This window comes from Lemur catta, chromosome 12 (assembly GCF_020740605.2).
Source record: "Lemur catta isolate mLemCat1 chromosome 12, mLemCat1.pri, whole genome shotgun sequence".
Taxonomy (NCBI): Eukaryota; Metazoa; Chordata; class Mammalia; order Primates; family Lemuridae; genus Lemur; species Lemur catta.
This window is the reverse complement of record NC_059139.1, coordinates 41,443,543-41,469,298: the sequence shown is the minus strand read 5'-3', so window position 1 is coordinate 41,469,298 and position 25,756 is coordinate 41,443,543. Positions and strand designations below refer to the sequence as shown.

General features: G+C 35.2%; 1 protein-coding gene across 3 annotated transcripts; it reads right to left on the bottom strand.

Annotated features, from left to right (window-relative positions):
* Positions 1 to 1,879: 1,879 nt before the first annotated feature.
* Positions 1,880 to 23,845, bottom strand: PPWD1 (peptidylprolyl isomerase domain and WD repeat containing 1). 3 transcript variants are annotated; one of them, XM_045566299.1, is made up of 11 exons: positions 23,584 to 23,845; positions 22,423 to 22,525; positions 18,954 to 19,054; positions 18,687 to 18,807; positions 16,064 to 16,511; positions 11,976 to 12,166; positions 9,854 to 10,043; positions 6,215 to 6,396; positions 4,330 to 4,411; positions 3,259 to 3,441; positions 1,880 to 2,176 (listed from the first exon to the last, which is right to left on the bottom strand). In XM_045566299.1, the coding sequence occupies exons 1-11, from the start codon at positions 23,777 to 23,779 to the stop codon at positions 2,033 to 2,035; spliced, it is 1,941 nt and encodes a 646-aa protein (XP_045422255.1). In that variant the 5' UTR covers positions 23,780 to 23,845; the 3' UTR covers positions 1,880 to 2,032. The 3 variants fall into 3 exon arrangements, with proteins under 3 accessions (XP_045422255.1, XP_045422256.1, XP_045422257.1); XM_045566300.1 differs by lacking the exon at positions 23,584 to 23,845 and having other exon boundaries at positions 22,434 to 22,507; XM_045566301.1 differs by lacking the exon at positions 23,584 to 23,845 and having other exon boundaries at positions 18,687 to 18,709; positions 19,029 to 19,054; positions 22,423 to 22,474.
* Between the last annotated feature and the right edge of the window lie 1,911 nt (positions 23,846 to 25,756).

Here is a 25,756-nt window from a genome sequence, read left to right as displayed (position 1 = left end):
TAGGATTTTAAATGACTGATTAGAAAATGGCTTGGAAAACTTAGCTGTAACTTATGAACTAACATTGGTAAGAGAAAGGCTTTTTATGTAACATTGGGATACTTCTCAATTTGCGAAGTGATAACAGAGAAAAACCTAGCTATACTCTTCCCTAAAAGAATAAAGAATGAAAAGGACTAATGAATAAGTGTGAGATTGTGTAATTTAAAACATGCTTTAGGCATGGTGGTGCATGCCTGTAGTCCCAGCTACTCAGGAGGCTGAGGCAGGAGGATCACTTGAGCCCAGGAGTTTGAGGTTGCTGTGAGCTAGGCTGACGCCACGGCACTCACTCTAGCCCGGGCAACAGAGTGAGACTCTGTCTCAAAAAAAAAAAAAAGCTTTAAAAAAACAGCAATGTATGTTTTTAGGTCTGCCAATTAGGTTAAGTTTTTGACATGAATGGAAAAATTCATTAGTCAAATACAATTTTCAGTGTATTTTAGGGAGTAATGAGGTATCATCACCACTTGGTGGCAGTATTACCAAAAATTTAGATTAAGCTTTTAGGCATGACTAAAGCTAGGTAGGTAAGTCTAAACACTTAAAATTAAATAGAAGAAAAGATAAATGTCACATGAAAAGTCATTTTATGTCCAACTTTAAGTTCTTTTAAAAAGGAGGATACACCATTAGTTTAAAGTAGCACCGTTTGGCATATTCTATTTCACAAGTTTGTGGTAAAGGACGTCATACTGCTGATGAATAGAAGGAAAAGTATAAGCTTAGATTTAAAGCTTAAAATATGAATTCCTTAAACAGGTTTTTGAGCATGCTCCTCCTATAAGTTTCTGGAAGAGTGTGTCTGGAAACTAGAAGCAGTGGTTCTTAACAGTTATGAAGTAAGTTATAAGAGTAAGTGAAGAAGAAATGAAATCAACATAAGGCTTTGAGTTCATATTGTCTACTGCTCCATTTTCTACTAATATCTCCATTATTAGATACCAACATTTTTATGTATACATCTTGATATATATTTATTAAAGTAAGAAATACTATAACTTGAAGACAGAAAAAATTATTTAGCTACAATAGAAAAGAATGTGAATGAAAATAAATGAACTTGCATATAAAACCAAGCATTCAGGTATTCATTTATTCTGATTCTTATATTTGAAAGAATATTTCATAATTATTAAGGAATATAACACTTTTGACCAATGAGACTTCCTATTTATTTATTGATGCTTTACTTGTTACTATTTCTTTACAATAATCAAAAGACAAAATTATTTGGCATGAAACAACAAAAACATGATATTTTTTGTTTGAAATGGCATATAATATCAGATTCTGGTATTTTTTTCCCTTAAAGGAGGGATCTGCCCTGTTTTACATATATAAGAGCAGAATATCTGGCATGTTTTTAAGAAGGAACAGATACATACCATTCTCATTATTTAATATAGTCGTTCTCCCTTATCCACAGGGCTCTAAGGACCCCCGTGGCTGCCTGAGCCTCAGATAGTACTGAACCCTCTATATACTGTTTTTTCCTATACTTATATACCTGTCATAAACTTTAATTTATCAACTAGGTATAGTAATAGATTAACAACTATAAAAAAATAGAACAATTTATAACAGTATATTGTAATAAAAGTTATGTGAATATGGTCTATCTCTCTAAATACCGTACTGTACTACCCTATTTTCAAACTGGTTGACTGCAGAAAGCAAAACTGTGAATAAGGGGGGACTATTGTAATTATTAAATATTTAATACTTAATTTGAGACTTATGAGAAATTACCTTTAATGAGTACTATTTGCCTGAATTTAGTTCCTTTCCATTTATCACTTCCCAGGATTAGAAATATTGTAAGAAAAATCAAAGGCAGTTTTTAAAAAATGAACTTTAATGAAAAATATAAAAATATTATATCTCTGAAACATGATTTGTATGTTCAGCAAGTCTTAACCTTCCTAATGTAAAATAATCTTGTGTTTAATACTGCATTTTTATTTACAAATACAGTGATATAAGTCTTATCTTACTTGACAGTAATATTTATGATGCTGACATCCTCATAGGGCTTATCTGTTTTGGGATTGACTTTTACATTGGAGATCCTCTGTACAACTTCCATTCCTTTAGTCACTCGTCCAAATACTGTATGCTTATTGTCAAGCCAAGGCTGTATTGGAGGATAAATGAAAAATCTATAAATGAGTAAATCACACCCCCTGAGTGAGCAAATTAAAGAGAATTTAAATTTATGCTTCATTTTATTATATATTTAAGAAGAAGTACAATAATTTCTTACCAATAAAAAGTTAGCTTTTAAAAGCTATTACCATTTTATATGAAAAAATATAGAAGCATAGTATAATGTTTAATTAAATATCTACATCTTTCAGACCAAGGGAGCTGGAAGATGTTTCCTAAAAGTAAGTTACTTGACATGACTTAAAGAATTGTAGCTAAGGCTTTTAAAGTTGTCTACAGGAATCTTACCTGAACAATTAAGAGGCAGCTTGGAATAGTGCTTTGTGCTTTGGCATTAGACAGATGGCAGTTCAAATGCTGGCTCTGCTACTTACTTGGTCTTTGCAAAGTTAATCATGTCTCACTTTTGTTTCCTCATGTATTACTGAAAACTGGAGATAGTAATACTAAAAGTATTATGACTATTACATGAGACTATATGCCTGGCAGATAGTAGTTATAAATATTTTTCCTTTTTTCATTGCTTGGTGCTTAATTCCAAACAAAAAGTGTGTAATTTTTATAATTTTGTAGAACTGCATAGCAATAGAGTTAGATGATCTTACACTGTATTTCATCAAATCTAAAATGCCATTGATTATGAACTGTGTTCTGATTTCAGAGATATTAAAATGTAGAAAAAAGGTCTTAAAATGGAGAATTCATTTATATTCTATTCCCTCCATTCTAAGGATGAGGAAACAGGCCCAGAGAGGTGAAATAATTTGTTTTCGGTTGTACAGTTAGTAGTGAGTGGCAGAGTTGAGACTTGAAACTCAAGTATCTTGAAACAGTGTATTGTACTTCTTACTACAATGAAAGTACTGTTTTACAAGTCTAAATTGATTTGTTATGCAATTTTACATTTTCTTCTCTAAATAATTTTCATTTTTATATCCTAGCAGATATAAATAATGCAAAGAATAGAGAACAGAGCTCTCTCTTCCACTGAATTCACTCTCTTAGATCATAACCTATAAATCTGTGGTCTATAGAAAATGATGTACTTACCGTTGGTACTACTGTTATGAAAAACTGGGATCCATTAGTATTTGATCCAGCATTGGCCATGCTGAGTGTGTATGGTCTGTCATGTCGTAATGTTGAATGAAATTCATCTTCAAATTCTCCTCCCCATATGCTTTCTCCTCCCATACCAGTACCTGTTGGATCTCCTGTCTGAATCATGAAGCCCTTAACAGAAAGTACACAAAAGCATATTTTACTGTCCTTTTCTATATATATGCTTTGAAGTTATTTTTGTTGAGAGTACTTTATATTCAGTGATACATTAACTTGCTTAACAGTCACTCTATAATGTGTTTTGATTAAACTCTTACACTTAAAATTTGAATGATATATTTCCATTGCTCAACCACCACCTTACTCACTCATTAAAACCAAAATGCAAACGTCTTCTCATTTGTAGACATACTCTTTCACAATAAGCTAAATAAAGCCACTTAATGCTATAAATACATTTCGGGATCTGTATAGTATTTTTGTCTTATATAATTGCCCTCCTCTTTTGCTCCTCTCTTTCCCCAAATACTCTGGATTTCCTGGAGGGCCATTTTACTAATTCCTTTAGAACTCTGAGATCTGATTTTTCCTTCTGCCATTTCTGACCTGCCCATAACAAAGAATTATATTGTTACCCCATCTACTTTATGGAATGCTGCTCAACAAAATCCAGGGGCTAAGCTCACTCTGCTCCTCGGGTATAATACTGGTTCTCACAGATGAGATGGCACTTTGGCTCCTCTATGATTGAATAGTGACTAGGAACAGGTTACCTTATTATTGGATTTATCTTGGCATGACCTTTTACTTGTTATCTTACTCTTTGCTTTAGCTGCTGACAAAATATTGCTGCATCATTTCTAAAAAGATAATCATGCCACTATTCCTTGATTCTAGGTATTCATGACTATCCATTCTTTCTCTGGCTTCCATAGTCTACTTTTCCTGTTCCCTTCTAATTAAACTGATAAATGTGAGAGAAGAGGATTTCTTAGGTTTCAGTATCTTGTTATGCTATAAATGCTATTCCTTTAACAATATGACATTTGTGTAACTTACCTTAATTATACGGTGAAATGTATGCCCATTATAATAACCATTTCTGCTGTGAACACAGAAGTTTTCCACTGTCTTAGGGCACCTAGTAAGACATATATTAAAAATATGAAGCCTATTTAAAGCATCTTAAGACAGTTTTCTTAGCAGTTCTGCTTCCCAATGATGTTTTAATGCCTTCTGAATGTTTGAGAAGGAGTCTTTTTTTCATAACCTCATCTAATCTCAGGAGAAGCATGAAAAAGGGCACATAAGTGGTAATATATTCTTATTGTTTAAGGCAGCAGTCCTTGACCTTTTTGGCACCAGGGACCATTTTCATGGAAGACAATTTTTCCATGGACTGGCGGGGGGGGGGGATGGTTTCTAGATTATTTAAGCACATTACATTTACTGTACACTTTATTTCTATTACATTATAAGATATAATGAAACAATTATACAACTCACCATAGGTTGGGGGCCCCTGGTTTAATGTAATTATCTTTAGATCATGACTGCTTATTAATATTTGAGTTTGACAGTATTGAGATTTCAAGGTCATTTAGCAGTTTAAAAATACAGCCATAGCATCATCTTAAGATATATTTAATATATATATCTTAGCTTACTGCATATAGTGAATTAAGTTTTTGGAAAAGGTAGTTTTTTTATAAAAACAATGTTATGGTACGGTGACACATTCCTGAGTGAGGACTTATTTACAGAAATCACATCTTCTAAGTTGAATCAACTTTAAATGATAATCATACATTCAGAGTATGAAGCTTTCTTAATAACATTAACTAATCTCATGAAATGATTTCATATGGTCCATTATCATGTAATGGCTCTAAGACCTGAGAATGGAATGGAGAATTGAGATTCATTCACCAACTACATTAGGAAATAGGTTCAGGGTGTATGGGTCCTGGCACTTAAAAGGAGACTGTCCAGCCATCTATAGCTGCCTAGGTCTTTGTTCGGTATCAAGGTATGGTACAAAACATTCATATTCAAAATACGTGTTGTATTTTAAGGTGTTGTAAAATGTCACCTTTTGGGTCAAGAATGGGCAGATAGTCTATTGTACTTGGTACTGTATGTTCATTTTACAAACTTTTAAACTGTCCAGAATACTTTCCAGCTTTTTTTCAGTTGAAGCCTTTTTTGTTTTTTGAGACAGAGTCCCACTCTGTCGCCCAGGCTAGAGTGCAGTGGTGTGATCATAGCTCACTGTAACCTCAAAGTCCTGGGCTCAAGTGATCCTCCTGCCTCAGCCTCCTGAGTAACTGGGACTACAGGTGTGCACTACCACACCTGGCTAATTTTTTCTGTTTTTAGTAGAGACAGAGGTCTTGCTCCTGCTCAGGCTGGTCTCGAACTCCTCAGCCTCTGAGTGCTAGGATCACAGATGTAAGCCAGTGAGCCTGGTCAACCCTTATGTTTTTTGTTGTTATTTGTTTTTAAAATATACAGCTACTGGGATGAAAAAGGTAGTAGATGTCTAGCACATTTCAGGAAGGAAAAATAATTATACTTCCCTTAAAGATTTGCTTTGAGAGAAAAACCAGTTACACAACAAGCCACAAAACCTAGAGTTTGGATGTGCGGTTAATGGTAATAGTGATATACATTTGTTTATCACTTTACAGACTGCATTCAGCACTTTCATAGTCAATGTATTTTTTCCTCATAATAAACCTGTGATGTATGTGTGTGTGTGTGTGTATATATAAAATGTTCTCATTTTCTAGTGTTAACAGTTATCAGAAAGCTCAGGAATAGAGTATCAAACATTTCAATTCTTCAAATTCCTTAAGTAATAAGATTTTTAAGTTGAATAGTTTTTTCAGATCTACACATTTACATTTGTAATTTGTAAGCCAACAAAAACTGTTGTACATACTCAACGGGAAAAAGTTTGATGTGAATATCTCCCATGCTGGTATGGATAATGGCACTATCTGAAACTCGTTTAGGTCCTTCAGCTTGAGTAGCTGCCATGACTTCTTCTTTAGAAGGTTTCTCATTAAATACATCTCGGTCAGAATCTGCACTTTTTGTATCCTCTGGTTCTCGTTTGGTAAACTCAAGAAGAAAAGTAAAAAGTGAGTAAATGAATTAAAGTTTTCATCTGGTAAAAATTTATGAACAAGAAAATTTCTAATGAAATATTTGAGGAAAGTAAGAATTTACATCAGAATAAATCCTTATTTCAGGAATCACTCGCCATCAGAGGGTAAGGCAGTTAAATTATTTTTACATTTGTCTAATATGAAAGTAATCCATGTAATATAATGAACATGTTGATTTCAAATGGAATTTAATTTGCTTTGTGTAGAAATTTTCTTGGGTACACATTTAACAAGATAATGGTTTTATGTGTTGTAACTCTCTATTTTTGCCTTCTGGTAAGTCCTAACCTGTCATCTGTTGCTCACTTTTCACTATTTAGATTGCCTGGGGCCAGGCGTGGTGGCTCACGCCTATAATCCTAGCACTCTGGGAGGCTGAGGCGGGCGGATTGTTTGAGCTCAGGAGTTCGAGATCAGCCTGAGCAAAAGCGAGACCCTGTCTCTACTAAAAAAGAAAATAGAAAGAAATTATATGGACAACTAAAAAAATAAATAAATAAATAAATAAATGTGTACATATATATATAAAAATTAGCCGGGCATGGTGGCACATGCTTGTAGTCACAACTACTCAGGAGGCTGAGGCAGTAGGATTGCTTAAGCCCAGGAGTTTGAGGTTGCTGTGAGCTAGGCTGACGCCATGGCACTCTAGGCTGGGCAACAGAGTGAGACTCTGTCTCAAAATAAATAAATAAATAAATAAATAAAATAAAATAAAAATAAATAAATAGATTGCCTGGGTTTGAATTCCAATTCTGCCTTTATTAGTTATAGGATGTTGGGGAAGTGAATTAATTTCTTCCATTTCCTCATTGATAAGTGAGGATAATAGTAGTTGTGAAGATGAAATGAATGGATATAAAGTGCTTAGAGAACAGTGCCTGATGCATAGAAGGTACTATATACATATTAACAATTGTTATTAGTGCTATGAGCAGGACCCAGTGCTAGGTAGGATGAGGTTTCACAAAGATGAATCGGTATGGATCTTCACTTTTTACATTTTTTTCAGAGTCCTACCTGATCTATGTAAATACAAACCCTGAAGCTTGGGAGGAAGAATGCAAATTTTGAGTGAAGTTGTAGAAATCTCAGGATCCTCAGAGTATAAGAAGAACTGAGAAAAATCTTTCAGTTGTTAACTCTTCACTTCTCAAGGCCTGTTTCTTTTACTTTACTCTTAGTAAATAGAGATCTTCTCTTCCAAGAAAGCTCTACCTGATGCCAATTGAGTTCTAGGAAGGTAAAGCTAGTGCCCCAGTCCTTGTCTTGCCTAATATCATTCCTTGATCCACTTGGGTAGATTCCAAATAAAGAAACAACCAAGCTAGGATGTTATCACTTTGACATCTTATTCTCCAGTTTTAAAAGGAATGGCATGTCTATTTTATTATTTATTTATGAGTTTTAAAAAGTTACCTTGATTTAGCTCACATATAGATTTGTAAAACTAGTTTTATTTCATGATGTTGGATTTGGAAAAAAGCATACAAAATTCATATATATGTATACCATCTTAGTTTTGCTTAAGAATATGTACTTCTAATAAGTGAAAATCAGATGAAAGATATTCATAACAATGTTAGCTACATAAGGAAGCAGTGACTTATTTTTTGTTTCTCTATTTCCTCAAACTTTATAAAGAATATGTATGCTTTAAACAGCATAAAGGTAAACTCTGGAAAAAGAAATAAAGTATGGCTTGTTACTTAAATGTTTTAAAAGAAAATGGATGGAGAATTAGTATATGTGTTTTTAGTGTATATCAACAATTATCTTTTATGATTAATTTTTACTTCATAACAGTTAAATTACAGGTAAAAACAAGACACATTATTTTATTTTTTTTTGGAGAGAGGATCTTGTTCTGTCACCCAGGTTGGAATGCAGTGGTACAATCATAGCTCATTGCAGTCTAGAACTCCTAGGCTCAAGCGATCCTCCCAGCCTCCTGAATAGATGGGACTATAGGCATGCGCCACAATGCTTGGCAAATTTTTAAAATTTTTTGTAGAGACGTGGTCTCACTATGTTGCCCAGCCATGTCTCAAACTCCTGGCCTCAAGCGATCCTCCTGCCTTGGCCTTCCAAAGTGCTGGGATTATAGGCATAAGCTACCACATCTAGCCTATTTTCCCTTAACAGATACTAGTAAATTTTTAAGCAATAACTTTGAAAGCTATAAGTGAAATTCTCATCTCAAAAGAATTTACCCATGTTAGGTTGAAAGCTTGTTTGTGGTAGGGAAATTGCTATTCCATACGTTTATCAAATGCTGGTAACTTTTAATAGCATCACAACTGCTTGCAGTATACAGATGAATGAATGTGTATATTATAATGAGTCAGTCACTTTACTGTACTTTGTGGATTTAATAGTGAAGAAGACAAAATCCCCTACATTTATGGCTTTTAGATTATCTTGAGAAGAGGACAGTGTCAAAGCCAACAACCAAAAAAATCAACTCAGACTTGATGTTAAGGTTTCCAAGATGAGACCTGAAGTATGAGTAGGAATTGGGTAGAAAGTATGTGGCTGGCAGAAGGAATAGCCTGTGCAAAGGCCCAGAGTTTAAAAATACAAAACATTCAACTATTGTGAATGGGATAGTCAGTATGGTCAGTGCAGCAAATGAACTAAAAATGAAGACAGATAAAGCCACAGAATTGAGGAGGGCCAGCTATCAGATATCTAGGGAGTTATTAAAGGCTGTTAGGCTGAGAAATAAGTCATCTTGGGTCTTAGAAAGTTCTCTGACTGCAGTGTGAAGAACAGAATGCCAGGGCAGAGGTCTCCATACTTTGAATTTTTCTTCTTAGGTAAACAATTAGGATCCTGCTACTCCTAATAACTTAGAAGTTTGATTTTGAGCCCAATTTTAGTATTAATAACATGCAAAGAACTTTTAGTTTTCCACAGGGAAAAAAAATTCCATAGGAATATATAATTCCAAGGTAGCATCATCACAATGAAGTCAAAAGGTAAAAAAGGAAATGTATTTAGAAAAAGAAACTGTGCAAATTTGGGGGAGAAAAATTATGTTCAAGAGTAAAAGCTGAAAAATAATAAAAATACTAAAAAGAAATTTAAAAATCCCACAGTGAAACTATTTTGGATGCAATTATGATCATAACCACTAACTTCCTATCATCTTAGACAACACAAATAGTTACTGTAGAAGCCAGTTTGAAAAATTTTTAAAACATGATGCAAAACAGTATAGAAATGTTTAAAATCAACTCCTAGTTAAAAATGCTACAATATTAGTGTTGTAAGATGGTATTCTGGTTGCTTAGAAAGTCTGCTATTACTGCCAACATTCTCTTCAGTTGAAGGCACAAGCCAAGGAAAAAAACTCCCAACCAAACTGGAAGAAACATTAGGGTCTATCTCCTAGTATTTCCACATACCATATAAAATCTATTCTTTTTGAAAGATGTACAGACTATTGTTGGGTCAGCTTGAATATTTTGAAGAACAGGGTTTTCAGAAGCTTTCATCTCTATAGTCGTTGCAGCACGATGCTTTTTGGCTATTCCTTGGAATAAGGCCAATTGCATCACTCTAATATTTTCTTGCTTGCCTAAGATCCGCACACACCTGGAAAACATAACAATGTTTTATAGAATAAAATTACCAGAATTAACTCCCATTTTGACAACTTTACGAGGAGTCAAGTATCTTATCTATTTAAAAAATAACTAGTGAAAGGTTTTTAAAAATGTTTCTCTACCCAAAGAAAGGTGTCATTTTAAATTAGTAGGCTGCTATAATTTTTAGGTTACAAAAAATAAAATCATCAAGAGGATGAGAAGCCACAGACTGGGAGAGGACTGTTACCTAAAATATACAAAGAACTCTTAAAACACAATGATAAGAACACCAAGAACCCAATTAAAAAATAAGCCAAGCACCTTAACAGACACCTCACCAAAAAACGTATACAGATGGCAAATAAGCATATGAAAAGATGCTCCACCTCATATGCCATCACGAAAATGCAAACTAAAACAATATACCATTACACACCTAATAGAATGGCCAAAATCTAGAACACTGACAATACCAAATGTTGGCAAGGATGTGGAGCAACAGGAATTCTCATTCACTGCTGGAAGGAATGCAAAATAGTACAGCCACTTTGGAATGCAATTTGGCTGTTTCTTACAAAACTAAATATTCTGTTACCATATGATCCCGCAGTCATGCTCTCTGGTGTCTACCCAAAGGTGTTAAAACCTTATGTCCACACAAACACTTGTACATAGATGTTTATAGCAGCTTTATACATGATTGCCAAAACTTGGAAACAACCAAGATGTCCTTCAGTAGGTTGAATGAATGAATAAACTGTGGCACATCCAAACAATGGAATACTATTCAGTGCTAATAAGAAATCAGCTATCAAGCCATAGAAAGACATGGAAGAACCTTAAATGCACATTACTAATGGAAAGAAGCCATTCTAGAAAGGCTACATACTGTATTATTTTAACTATATGACATTCTATACAAGACAAAACTATGGAGACAGTAAAAACATCTGTGCTTGCCACGGATTATAGGGTATGGAGGGATAACAAAGCACAGGGGATTTTTAGGGCAGTGCAACTACTCTGTTTGATACTATATTGGTGCATACATGCCATTATAAATTTGTTCAAACCTATAGAATGAACACCACTAAGAGTGAACCCTAATGTAATCTATAGACTGCGGATAATAATGATGTGTCAATGTAGGTTCATCACTGCCAACAAATGTACCACTTTGGTGGGGAATGTTGATAATGGGAAGGCTATGTATGTGTGGGGCCAGATTGTACATGGGAAAATCTCTATACCTTCCTCTCAATTTCACTGTGATCCTAAAACTGTTCTAAAAAGTCAAATCTATTAAACAAAAAACCACTCATTCGTTTATACAATTTTAACCTATTCCTACTAATCTTTCTATAAGCCTTCAAAGATTTATACTGCCAAGAACTCCAATATAAATATATTTATATATGCGAATGTACAGCACAAGATTTTTTTCTCCTAAAAATATTCTTTAAGTTCATTTACATTCATTGATAGTATCTGAATGTAGCTATTTTGTACTAAGACCAAATGGTTGGTTTGCACAAAAAAAGGCTTATTGTGGTTTCATGCATTTTAATTTCTGATTTTATGTCTAGCAGGATGTAATGCTGAATTCTGTGGTTAAAATCTTTGGCAACATTTAACATGATCCAGGCTAATTTAAATCAATAAGCAAAAGACAGACTGAAACTTGTTAAAAAAAGAAAAAACTTGAAACTATGCATATCTTCTTTCCATTTCTTTTGCAAACATAAGTGGAAACTTTTTACATAAGATTATAAACAACTGAGAGACCACAGAAAAATCCAGTCAAAACATTTGGTTAAGTTTAGACATTTGGGACCATTCCACTTGTCTTGGAACAAACAAAACTCCCATTGTTTCTCTGATGGAGGAAATGGTGCCCAGGAGTGCATTTTTAAAAAATACATCTCATATTAAAGCTTACCGGTTTGTCTCCACATTTATAACTTTAATGCCCAGCATTGTTCCATATAGCACAAAGTGTCCAGTTTCATCAAAAACTATATTAATTAATCTCACGGCATCCACCTTCTCCAACTCACGTTCCACAGCCATTCGTCGGCCAAATTCCATATCTGGTAGCTGTTGCCTCATCTGTTGCAGTTCAGTAAACATCTAGGAAACAAATGGTTTATTACCAAAAACTCTATATACATATATATACAAAGGAAGGTATCATTTTTATACATACATATGAAATTTAAATAGAAGTACAATACACATTAAGAGCCCTAACAGCTTATGTACTTATATATCTTAAGAAGAATTCTAAACTCTGTAAGCATGAAACAAAAAGACATTAGGAAGTTCAGGCATTAAAAAACAGTATTTTAAACTAAATGGTGACTGGTTTTTCTAATTTAAAAACCCAGTTGGTTAATATAACTACTGCTTTCTCTATAGAAATAACAACACATCTGCTGCTTTTTATTTTTTTAACATACTTAATAGTGAGAAATCTGCATTCAAGCCACATACATAATTTCTAATTTTCTAGTAGCTACATTAAGCAAAGTAAAAAGAAAGTTGGAATTCATTTTAACGTTTCATTAAACCCAATGTATCAAAAAATTATCATTTCCACATTAACAATATAAAAAATTGGGATAACTTACATTTTTTTAAATATCAAGTCTTTGAAATCTTGTGTGTATTTTACACTTTCAGCACATCTCAATTTGGACTAGCCACCTATCAAATGCTCCATAGCCACACACGGTTGGTGGCTATTTATACTGGACAATACATCTATAGACTATGAGGTTCTTGTGTAGTGATCATGTGCCTGACATATAACAAGCACTCAATTTTTACTAAATGAACTCTTATCTCACTATAACAAATTCATAATATTTCAGAAAATGTTTTGAGTTATTTTGAAATAGGGCAATTATATCAGATTACCATTAAGTAATCCAATATAATGCCTTTTATAGTTGGGAAATTTGGTTTACTTTTCTTTTGCTATTTAATACACAAATTTCAAGATGGCGGTAATATCTCAATTACTCTGTATTAACATACTACAAGCCTTGCAAAAGATGATGATCTTCACATTTAGTTTTTTAGACACTCAGGGAATCAAACAATAGAATTCAAAAGTAGCTCTCCATTGCAGATGAAAAGTAAGCCAGATTTATGTCCCAACTAATTCTTTGTTTCATGTTTGTGTTAACCAGAAATCTCCCCCAGTTTTTGTAGATATGGGAAGAAAAATATACAAAACTCCAAAAATCAAAATGAGGTATATTTGTTAGTATAAAAGCATGAGACTACAAAGTCTTAGAGAACAGGTAAAAAGCCTAGTTGTTAGGTTTTCTTGTTTCCAATCTCAAGGACCCAGTAATATATATTCTATTCCTTATTTGTGTGCCACGAATAGCCTAGAATGCTGGACTACATTTATGCAGTGAGGGACTCATGATAATTTCTGCTCGAGAGAGGAGTCAGTTTTCAAGATATAAGGTCTATAGGTGGCCATCTGTCCATACATAAGTATTTCACAGATGTTTATCCAATCTGATTAAGTATCTTATCACAGTCTTTTTAGAGTATTCTAGTCTTCATAGCAGGGTCTCTGTGACAGACAGCTGTACAATTATGTACAGTGACCTTGGTTAGAAAACAGTAAAAGATACAACTTCACACTATCCCCTTCAACTTCTTGTCTGTTGAACTAGGAGGACTCTTAACTAGGTAGAAACTCGCCTCTCCCTCTTTTAACATGGAACTGTGAGATTCCAGACATTTACTAGTCACTAGCATTATAAGTAACTAATTTAACTGATGTTTGGATTTTTGGCAAACTCTCATTCTGAATCTCAACTTCTGTTTTAAGCTTTACTACTGGCCTCCTCTTGTCACCTCAGCCCTATCAATTCAACAAATGTTGAAGATAATGAAGAAATAAAGTAGATTGAGCAGCCCAGAGTTATGTGTGTTAAGAGATTTATGTCCAGAGACTCATTCTGAAAAGTTTCTTTTCCTGAGAAATCTTGGAAGAGCTGTTTTAAAATTATATTTAGATTGTAATATCTAGTTATCAGCTACCATTAAATAAGAAAACATCACCAAGAAAGATTTCTCTTTAAAAGCAGAGTAGAAATATTAATTTATCTTCTTCTGACAAGAAAATCTGTCATAGGATGATTTAGCTAACAAACAGATCTTTACATTTGTCTGGAATCATATTACTTCAGGCAGACCCAACTCATTACCACTTGTCACCAAAACAAGAGTACCACTAATAAGAGTTGAATGAATTTATGAAGAGCTTAAAGTGGGAATCCAGTGTAAACTGGTCATTACCAAGGACTACAGAATTGACACTGTCATACAATAAACACTATTGCTATGAAGGTTCAATCCAGACTCTCAAAGGATCCAACATACCATTAGCAGTCAGAAAACCACCTGATGGCAACAGTTGAGACCCAAGTATCCAAAGAAACCACTTAACTTTGCATGGATAAAAACTCTTATTCTGTAACTATATATTATAATAAATTCTTGTTAGCAGTCTAACAAATGATGGCTAGAGTCACTCTTTCAACGGACATCTAAGTAATTTTGTGTCAGGTACTGTTCTTAGTGCTGGAGATAGTCATGAGCCAAAAGAGATCACATAGAGCTTAGTCCACAGGAGGACATATTAATTAAATAATATGATCATATCGAATCCTCTAAAGGAAAGAGTGATACACAGTTACATTAAAAAAATTGTTCTAAGCTGGCTGAGGTGGCTCACGCCTATAATCCCAGAACTTTGGAAGGCCCAGATGGGAGGACTGCTTCAGGCCAGGAGTTCAAGACCAGCCTGGGCAACATGGCAAGATCCTGCCCTACAAAAAATAAAAAATCTTATCTGAAACACACCTGTATTCCCAGTTAATGGGGAAGCTGAGGTGGGAGGATGGCTTATGCCCAGGAGTTTGAGGTTATAGTGAGCTATGATTGTGCCACTGCACTCCAGCCTGGGTGATAGAGTAAGACCCTGTCTCTTTAAAAACAAACAAAGAAACAAACAAAAGCTGTTACAGACTGGATGAATAGTGAAAGCTTCCCAGAGGAAGTGACTCTTCAATTGAAATATAAAGGATGAGTTCAATAGGTAATGGAGGAATGTGAGGAGCAAGGAGGTTTTTCACTCCAGGAAGAGGGAATAACATATATAAAAGCCCTATGGTGGGAGCCATGTTTAAGAAATAGAAGGCCCAAATGGTCAGAGTAAGAGGCAGGGAGAAAGGTGCTTTACAATAGGCTGGAACTACACGGTAGGCCATGGCTTTGGTCTTTATCCTAAGAACAACAGGAAGTCACTGAAAGGTTCTAAGCAATGGAATGACATGATCAAATAAGTGCTCTTAAAAGATTGTTCTGGGTACGGAGGAGGCAGCCAGAATAGATACACACAGTAGACAATGCAATAGGTCAGGCAAAAGATCATGAACTATGGTAGTCAAAGCTGTGTTAAAAAGAAATGGACGGATTAAAGTATATTTAAAAAGTAAAACTGGCAAGACTCATGATGATTTAAATAGCGGTTAAGGAAAAAGAGTTAAGGATGACTCAGGTTTCTGGTTTGTGCAACTAGATAGATATTGGTGCTATCCATGAAGACAGCAAAAAAAGGATAGGACCAAGTTTATTCATAATAAAAAGCTGGAGAGATTAATTTGGGAGTAGTCATGTGGACAGAAGTGAATAAAAAGTGAGAAGAGAAGAGGGCCTAGAATGAGTTTTGAGGATATTAAGAGGATAAGTTTGCAAACAAAAGTGGAAAAAATAAAATGAAAAAAAAATCTACATAAATAGGAAGATAACTGGCTTGGAAAATATCATATCATAAACCTGGGGAACAGAGTTTCAAAGAGCAACAATGCAAGACAGAAGACAACTGAACAATTATCTTTAATGTGCTAAGAGAAAATAACCGTCAACCTAAATGTCCATAAACAGAAAAAAATCTTTCCAGAAACCACACAAAATAAAGTAAATTTAAATTACACTTACACTTAGTGATTCATCAAAGACTCTCATGAGTTTTCCAGTTAAAAATCTGAAAATCCTAACTTTTCTATCAGAACCAATAGTAGCTATTTTCTTCCCATCAGGTGAAAAACATATGCTGGTCGGATAAGCCTTACACTTTGCAAATTCATACAAATCTGTGTCAGTTTTATATTCCCAGTTCACATTTTTGGGGAATTTATATTCATGAGGAGGCCCAGTCCAGTATTCAATCATTCCAGATTTGTCAGAAGACACTACTGCTTTGTAAACTGGGTTTAGCCGTATCTGAGTAAGAGGTGATGTATGGAGTTTGTCAAAAATATGAAGTGGTTGGTTATCTCCTCGGCCATCATAAATGAAAATTTTTCCTGTACTCTTCTCAGAAGCAGCAACTGAAGATATGGCATCCCCTGGGCAATAGATCCACTCACACTGTCCAGGAAAATAACTAAAATAATAAAGAATTGAGAGGGGGAAAAAAAAGGTCAATACCACAAGCAAGTATCCCTCCCTAACCCATCAGCAAGAAAATATTTTGGCCAGTAATTTAGACCGTTTTGGATTCCTTGTTCAAAAGTAACAGAGATACAGAATGGGAAGGAACACCTAAGAACAGTTACTAATTTCTCTTTCTGACTTCATCAATGTAATGATAATAAGTTCTTTGGATCTATTGAACCATAAAATGAGAACTGCATATAGCAGCCCATTTAATTCCACTGGGTAGATAAGGAAACCTAATCAGATGTGGGCCTTCAGATATTCTGGGGCATTGCTCTGTGAATCTCTGTAAACCAGTCTACATATAATTTACTTTTAAATATGTTAGCATGTGAGAGTATACTTTATAAATCCATTCTTGAAATATTTCAAATAAAAATATTTTAGTTATGGCTCTGCTCAAAAGAAAAACATTTTCCTAAAACACTCTCATTATTACTAACTCAATCTTGGTATTAAAATTATAAGCTCTGAACATGCTGCCTGGTGAACAAAGTATACAAGAACTGGGACAAAGTATAAAAGATTTAATCAATATACCACATTTATACACTCAAATGAGTGTTGTCTCCTTAAAAGTAGTCATTCTGAGAGGTTACACTATTATTTCAACCATGGTGTCAACGCTCAAAACCTTTTTGGTACTTTTCTTTTAGAATTTCTATCTAAGTCTGAAAAATACTCTTTCAAGTATCCTCAAAGGGTAAATGTTCAGTATTTGTGAACGGAAACAAAGCTGGGGAATAAAATAGATGATCAAGTTAGGTATTCTATTTGTGGTCAAAAAATAAGTTCTAACCATAAAGACTAAGACTGATTTCCTTTAGTGGCTCGTGAAATCCTAAAGTGATTTTGAAGGAAATTCCAAAATTTGAAATTATTTGAATTATGGACATAATTCAGTTCATAGTAGGATTTTCTGGAGATAGTGTCTTTAGGAGGTTAATGAGGCCATAAAGGTAGGGACCTAATCTGACAGGTCTCTGTCTCTTTGTCCCTTCTCTCTTCTTTCTTCCTTCCCCCAACCATGTGAGGACACAAAGAGAAAGCTGGGAAGAGAGCCCTCATCAGAAACCAAATCCTGCTGGAACTTTGATCCTGGACTTTCCAGCCTGCATAACTGTGAGAAAATAAATTTCTGTTGTTCAAGTCACCCAGTCTATGGTTTTTTGTTATGGCATCCAAGCAGACCAAGGCAAGTCCCAAAACTTTCTGACACTGCTATGACTTTCAAGCTGCCATTTATTTAAATGTATACAAATTCAGTGTGTTATCTTAAAAAAGACACGCTTAAAGCAAAGTATCAGTCTTAACACTGTACAGTTTAATCACATAGCTTGGGTATCAATATACTCCAAAGTTTAAAATCACTAAGAAATAGTTTCAGTTCAAAAAATGTGCATTGGCCGGGCGCGGTGGCTCACGCCTGTAATCCTAGCCCTCTGGGAGGCCGAGGCGGGTGGATCGCTCGAGGTCAGGAGTTCGAGACCAGCCTGAGTGAGACCCCGTCTCTACTAAAAATAGAAATAAACTATCTGGACAACTAAAAATATATATAGAAAAAAAAAAAAAATTAGCCGGGCATGGTGGCACATGCCTGTAGTCCCAGCTACTCGGGAGGCTGAGGCAGGAGGATCGCTTAAGCCCAGGAGTTTGAGGTTGCTGTGAGCTAGGCTGACGCCACGGCACTCATTCTAGCCCGGGCAACAAAGTGACACTCTGTCTCAAAAAAAAAAAAAAAAAAAAAAAAAAAAATGTGCATAAACTTCATAAGAACACATTCCATATTACTGAAATAAGCACAAGCAAGGAAGTTAATTCTAAGTACCAGTAATTAGACATGATGAAACCTCATTAATTTACTAAGCAGTATTAATTGGATATTATGAATCCCTGTTGTGATGCTGTTTAGAAATTTCTGTGATTAATAACAAAAACCATAGCAGAAGCTTCTAAACATCATAACAAGGATTCATTATATCTAATTTCCCCAAGCAAAACCCAAAGGCATGTTTTTAATGGTATGGTAATATACTGTTTAAAAATAACCTATGAAATGGTGAAGTTTGGCTTAAAAATTACTTCAGTAAGTTAAAAAATATATACTTTAAAAAAGACTCACCCAAGTTTCAGCATATTGATCATGTCAAAGTTCACTACATCAAACACCTTCATTGCTTTATCATCACCCACAGAACAGAATAATGCTCCCTCAGAGCTAACTGCAATACTCTCGATAATTCCTATTTAAATAAATCAAATTAAAATATTCTAGTAAATACCAATGAAGTAAGTGTGCATGATTCAAAGAAAAAAACAAAATTATAAAAGAAACTTTAATTAGTACAGTTTAAAAAAGAGCTACCAAAAAAAAAGGTGACATTCTTACCCAGGTGACTACGAAAATGTTTAACAAATTCAATTCCCTCTTCTATTTTCTTCCAGAACTTGACATGTCCATCATGACTGGCAGTAATAATAAAATCTGTCCTGCATATATAAAATTTTAAAAGTTAATTTCTAATACAGATCTATGAATCAGTCAGTATCTCCAAAGCAATCATTCACTGAGAATCTTTGACTATTTCAAAATAGGTTTTAAAAAAAATCTTCCTTTAAGCAGACCACTGTATTAGCATAGATAAAACACTGCAAATTTTGAAGCCCTTTTTTTGGCTATCATAATAGTTGCTGCTGCACTAATTTTAACTTCAAGAGCTAGGATCAGAATTGAACTAGTATATGACATTAAAAAAAGGAATTTCACTAAACTTGGATTCCTTATTGCTAAAATCACCCTATAGGAAGTATTTCATAAGAAAATGTAGTACTTTTCAGAAGTTGATAAATAAACATATTAATACTATTTTCATATATAGCAAAATTCAACATAAGTTTGTTTTATATAATATATCCAGGGTAGTTTGGTTATTTGTCAAACAGATTTTATACAGAACGGTCTCCCTATATAAGGTATATAAAAATAGAAAGTGTTTATTGAAACCTAGTATATGTAAAGTACTTGACTTAGTACTGAGTTAATCTTTATAACAACTCTATTTGGTAGTATCTTTACCATTTATAAATAGAAAATTGTTTCAAAATGTCTCCACTTGCATTCAAGTTGTTAGGGTAAAAAATATTTTTAAAAAAATGTTAAAATTTACTTGTTCCAGGTCCATATAGCTAATGAGTGGTTTTCAGATCTACCTAACCACAAAATCTATAATCTTTGTATTGCATTCCTCTTTGGTTTAGAAAACGAAACAAAAAACACTTGAGGGAGAGAGTGATAGCAATGCTTAGTAACATATTATGCTTTATATACTGACAACTTTGGACTAGGAAGGGTGATACTATTTGGTCAGAATTATCCTATACATGGAATACAAAGGTATGTTATTCAGATTTATATCTAAAATGCAATTTGTCTTCAAGAGATCAAAGATAGACTGATCCCCAAACAGAGTAATCCATCTATTTTCCATACTCACTGCCAATATCATCCAAGCCACCAACATGTCTCATCCAGATTTCTCTACCAGCCTCCTAACTGCTCTTCCTATATCCATTCCTGCCCTATTTGAATCCATTCATCTCACCACAGCCAGAGTAGTCCTTTTAAAAAAATAAATCTGCTGTTACTCTCCTGCTCACAGGTTCAAAATCTATATAAGGAATAGAAAGCCCTCTGGGATTAAGCCCTTGCCTTTTTTCTTCAGCCTCATCTGCCATTTAACCTCTCTAAATTTCAGTTTCCTCAGCTATAAAGTGAAGATCACACATTACCTCATAAGATTGTTCTTAAGATAAACGAGATAATTATAAAAAAGCCTTATTTGAGCCCACCCAGGGATGCCCAAAAAAAAAAAAAGAAAGAAAGAAAGAAAGAAAAAAAAAAAGCCTTAGCACAGTACCTGGACATACTATGAGCTCAACAAACAGTGGAATATTACCACAAGTTGAGTATCCCTTATCTGAAATGCTTGGGACTAGAAGTGTTTTGGATTTTGCATTTTTTCAGATTTTGGAATACAGGCAGTCTTTGGGTTATAGATGACTTAACTTACACTGTTCTGTACTTACGAACAGGGTCCCAAGACTCCCCTAAGGATAATTTATAATTAAATAATTAAATTAGTAATTCAGGAACTAGTTTCTTCCCGCATGTAAACAAACTCGCATGGCATAAGCGGTTCACTGGCACAGCATTTTTACCATAGCGGCTAGTCTCACTGTTTATAGGGTTGCTTAGGCACATCATCACTTTCATTCTAACATTTTTATTTGATTTTGTGAGTCTGTGTTTATTCTTATGACCATGCCTCCAAAGTGAAAGTCCACTGAAAGTCCAGGTAAGCCTGCAGCAAAGAGAAAGGTGATGACAATGAAAGCGAAAGTAGACATAATTAAGCATTCGGAGAAAGGCAAGACACCATCATTCACTGGGAAAGCATTAGGCTTTAGTTACTTGACTATTGGAAGAATTATAAAGGATACAGTGAGAATAATGGAACATGAGAAAGGCAGTGCTCCAATGAAAGCATCAATTATTACTAAGCAGCACAGTGGATTAGTTACTGTAATGGAAAGCTTATTATTGATTTGGTCAGATCAAAATAAGCATAACATTCCTATTAGTATTGATGCAGTATTAGGTGAGTGTTAACCTTGAATAGCCTCTTTGAAAATTTGTTCTATCTCTTATCTAAACTTTTTTTTTTTTTTTGAGACAGGGTCTTGCTCTGTTACCTACGCTAGAGTGCAGTGGTGTCATCATAGCTCATTGCAACTTCAAACTCCTGGGCTCATGCCATCCTCCTGCCTCAGTACCCATCCTGCCCACCACCCCCACTTCAGTAACTAGGACTACAGGGACCACCACGCCTGGCTAATTTTTCTATTTTTACTAGAGACAGGGTCTTGCTCTTGTAAAGCTGGTCTTGAACTCCTGGCCTCAAGCAATCCTCCCACTTCAGCCTTTCAAAGTGCTAGGATTACAGGCATGAGCCACCATATCAAGCCTCCTATTTCAACTTTTTATATACGTTTGTCTTTATGTTCTGTTTGTTTCAATTAAAAGAAAGAACACCATAATTTCTGTAACTTATTATCACAGTACAGGGGTATTATTATTACAGTATTATACTGTATTATTATTACCACATATAAGCCATTATAGTGTTGTTATTATTATAGTATATGCACTATTCATCAGGGATCCAAGTTACATACAAATCCAACCTAAAGACGTTCTCAGGAATGTATAACTCAGAGACTGCCTGTATTTGGATTATACTTACTGGCTGAACATCCCTAATCAGAAAATCCAAAATCTGAAATGCTCAAACAAGCATTTCCTTTGAGTGTCATGTTAGCACTCAAAAAGTTTTGGATTTTGGATTTGGGATGCTCAACCTGAACTATTATTATCCTTCTCCAAATCCCCCATTCATCTGTTTTGAAGGTCTTTAGATATTTTAGGATGTCTTAGTTCCCACCATTTTCTCCACTAATGCCAAAGACACTAGGTACCAATTACTCTTATCTTAACTAACATACCCTCTTCTTCCGGAAAGCTCAAAGGCTACCTGGTTCATCTCCCTCTTAGCATTTATCTCCAAAGACATACACATAAAGTCTGTAGGGGCTCTGTCTTAGAGAATGCATTCTTTGTAGGATATAAGAAAGAACATGTAAGCCTTTATTTAACTTAAACTGTCACAGAACTTAATGGTATTAACTAGAAATATATAAAATTCTAAAATTACTTTTATAAATCCACCTCAAAGTTGAAGGTTTTTTTTTAAAGAAAATAAACTTCTCAGAAAAAAATTAAAATGATGCAATAAACTTACTTGGTACATACCACATGGGTGATAACATCTCTATGCATGTAACTGCGCTCATACATGGATGCACTGGGGAGATTATCAAGATAGACTCTCTCAAACTCTAGAACTAAGGGGAAAAAAATAAAGTAAAAAATTTATTTTTAACAAATTAAATTCTATTTTATACTTCTTTAAAATTTCTATATTCAACTTTGTATTTTCTCCTAGATTTTCTTTCAATTCAAATGTAATAAAAAAACCCCACTACTCGCTAAGTCATTTTTAACTTTTTTTATTTCAGACACTGAATAGCACCATTTATTTAGTCAGTTATGACAAGTTTGCAGGTATTATATAGATGCTTAATTGTCCCCAGGACTTAAGAACTGAGTGGTTCTCGCTTCCTGTGAAGGTTCCATTAAAAAAAAAAAAAACAAAAAAAACTTTAAAAACATTCCATGAAACTATCACAACCATTTTCCTAACCATGTAGATCCAATTATCAGTGCTAATTTTAATAAGAGGCCAGTGGTCATCTGTAAGATGTCTCAGTTTATCTTTAAGGCACCTATCCTCTTTGAAGTCATTGATACTGTGTTTAAAAAATTCTTAGGTTTTTAGAGCTGAGAAAATCATAGGGAAGATCCAGTTGAGTGCTTCTCAAATTTTTTACAGGGGCAAAATACCTGCGAGAGGTAATCTGAGGAATGTCAAGAAATATTGATTTTATTATGTGAGTTATGAACAATTGCACTAGCACAAAAAAATGAGATTTTATGTATAACAAGTAAAATAATCCAATGATGGCCAAACATGCCTATAAAAAGTTGATAAATTAACATGACAAGCTGTCTCAGAATTTTTCATGTTATACGCGTAGCTGCTGTGGGGATTAAAGGAGAGGCGCCACGCACATCTGCCAAGTACAGGCAAGTGTTAGCTTTAGCGTCTAATGTAACAAATCAGTGATCAAAAGTGTTAGATATTACCAAAAAGACACTGTACTAAGCCGAAATCACTATTCCGGAAAACGTGCAAGTACGGAGCGTCCAGAAGTGAGAAGACGTTTTGAGGGCACGAAACCCCACAATCACACTCCATCCCTTTTCGTGTGTGCTAGAACTGAACCGTCCCACTCGGTGGACGCGGCATTCCAATTCGCCCCGGGCCTATCTCTACTGCTACCTTTTCTCTTCTTGGCCAGTGTAGCCTCCACAGGTAAAGGCCCAACCCAGCGCTCTTCATTCTCCTCGTCGTTTTCTTGGGACTCCGTCACTGCCACTGCCAGATCTTTTTTGGTGAGTTCTGTTTTTTCCGGTTCCTCAGGGTCCCGGCGCCTTCTTCTCCTCAGCGGCAAATCGAGGCTACTTTCCGCCGCCATGTTGTACGAATCGTCAGAAAAAGCGCGACACACAGCTCGGCTGCCAATCCCAAAGTAGCGGCGCAGACGTCTAGTCGTAACCCAGCAAGCTTCGGGATTGGCTGGCGTGTGCAGGGGCAGATCCAATCGGCTAGCAGCGCGGGCACTGACCCTGGGCCCGAGCGCAGACTTAGGTAGCGCTGAGGAGAACTGCAGTCCGTGGCTTTGTACTGGTAAGAGATGGGCAGGGGAAAGGGCCATAACCGTTGAAGCTTGCCGCTGGGGCTGGCAGCTCACAGGAAATAGAGATCTAGCCCCGAAGGTGGGACCCTTCCCGCCGGGGAATTAGATACCTGACACGTCCAAGCCGGGCCTTGAGTCTTCTTTTTGGCTTCCAGCGCAGACGCCAGCCTCCAGAACCCCTCGGATTACCAGAGAAAATGGAGGGGTGGGGATGGGAGGAACTGGTTAACTTGCATTTCCCTTCAAATGCTCCAAACATTTCTTTTCTCCCAGCCTTCTTTATTCTCTCACACACTTTCTAAAGAAGGTGGTGAGTGCTTGTTACTCTTTCGGGGTCGGGGGTGGTGGTGGTGGTGGAGAGCCAGCCACCTCAAGTAACCTACCACGCCAGGTGGTCTTCACTTTGGCCTAGGCTTTCTCTTAATAGCCATCTGGGCTCTTTCTTCATCTTCTCCTCCGTCTTTTTTTTTTTTTATGATAAAAAAAAAACAACCCACATAACATAAAATTTACCACCTTAATCTTTTTTTAAAATCAATTAAATGCAATATGTCAAAGTGACCTCCCTAAAACACTGCTTTCAAAAGCCTCTTGGTTGCCAATTTCAAACCGGGTAAATCACGTAAATCACTTCTCTACTTTTGCCGTGAGGAGGGCACCAGATGCAGGGAAAAAACTGCCCATAGTAGACACTTTTTTTAAAAGTTTTTTTTTCTTTCAAAGGTTCACATTGTTTGACCCGTCCTACCTAGCAAGTCTCACTTGTTCTCTGACTTCTGCTCTAATCAGACCACTTTCATTTGTATCTCATAGTTTGGCCTTGCGCCTTCTTGCTTCCCAGTCTCAGGTTTTTATGCTTGAAAGTACCTCCACAACAATATAACCTTCACGTTTACACCTCATCTTTCAGAGACCATGACAATAATAATGAGGATGAAGATGAAAATAATAATAGTAGGGAGCTAGTTGACATTTATTAAGCATTCTCAGGTACTAATCCCTTTCTTCTTCCAGATAGGTTTCTCTTGTCTTCACTATCTTGAATTCTTAAAGCACTTGCAGTCTGTGTTGTGTAATTTACCACTTCATAGCACTTCTAACTACCTGAAATCATGTCTTGTATTTAGCTGCCCATTTATAGTGTCTCTCGTTAGTGAGAGTGTAAGCTCCATGATGACAGACTTTTTCACCTACATAATAGCTATAGCAAGTGTCTGACAAATGGCACACATTAAGAACATGTTTATTGAATAAATTAATACATCTTAGAAATATATGGATACTTTCTATTTACTTCATATATATTAATCTTTTCTAAATTAATAGTATTAGTTTTGTTAAGTTGGTGTGGCATAGGATTATCCTTAAATCTAGTGATATTATTGTTCTTCAATAAATGGTTAGGTATTGTAGTCCTAACTGGGGACCTCAGAAAGTTCCTTGTTCTCATTCGAAAAAGATAGGTTTAAGGATACAAAATGTGGGAAATGGATAAAGTTAAACACTTAAATGTGTAGGCTTTTTTTTTTTTTAATAACATATTTCTCACAATTCTGGAGGCTGAAACTACAAGATCAGTGTACCAGTATTTTCTCTGTTCTGGTGAGGGCCCACTTCCTTCCAGGTTGCGGACAGCTGACTTCTTGTATGCTCACATGGTGGAAAGATCAAACCCTTAAATGTTTCTATTTATTTGTATCCTAATGTGACATTGAATTGCCAAGCCAGCTAATTTGTTGAATATCTACCCTGACA

Coding starts and splice junctions, on each gene's coding strand:
- PPWD1 (XM_045566299.1), bottom strand. CDS start 23,779: ATGGCGGCGGAAAGTAGCCTCGATTTGCCGCTGAGGAGAAGAAGGCGC. Junction 16,512..18,686: donor ATCAATATGCTGAAACTTGG/GTGAGTCTTTTT, acceptor TTATTATTTTAG/TTATTTTCCTGGACAGTGTG. Junction 3,442..4,329: donor CATTTCACCGTATAATTAAG/GTAAGTTACACA, acceptor CTTTCTGTTAAG/GGCTTCATGATTCAGACAGG.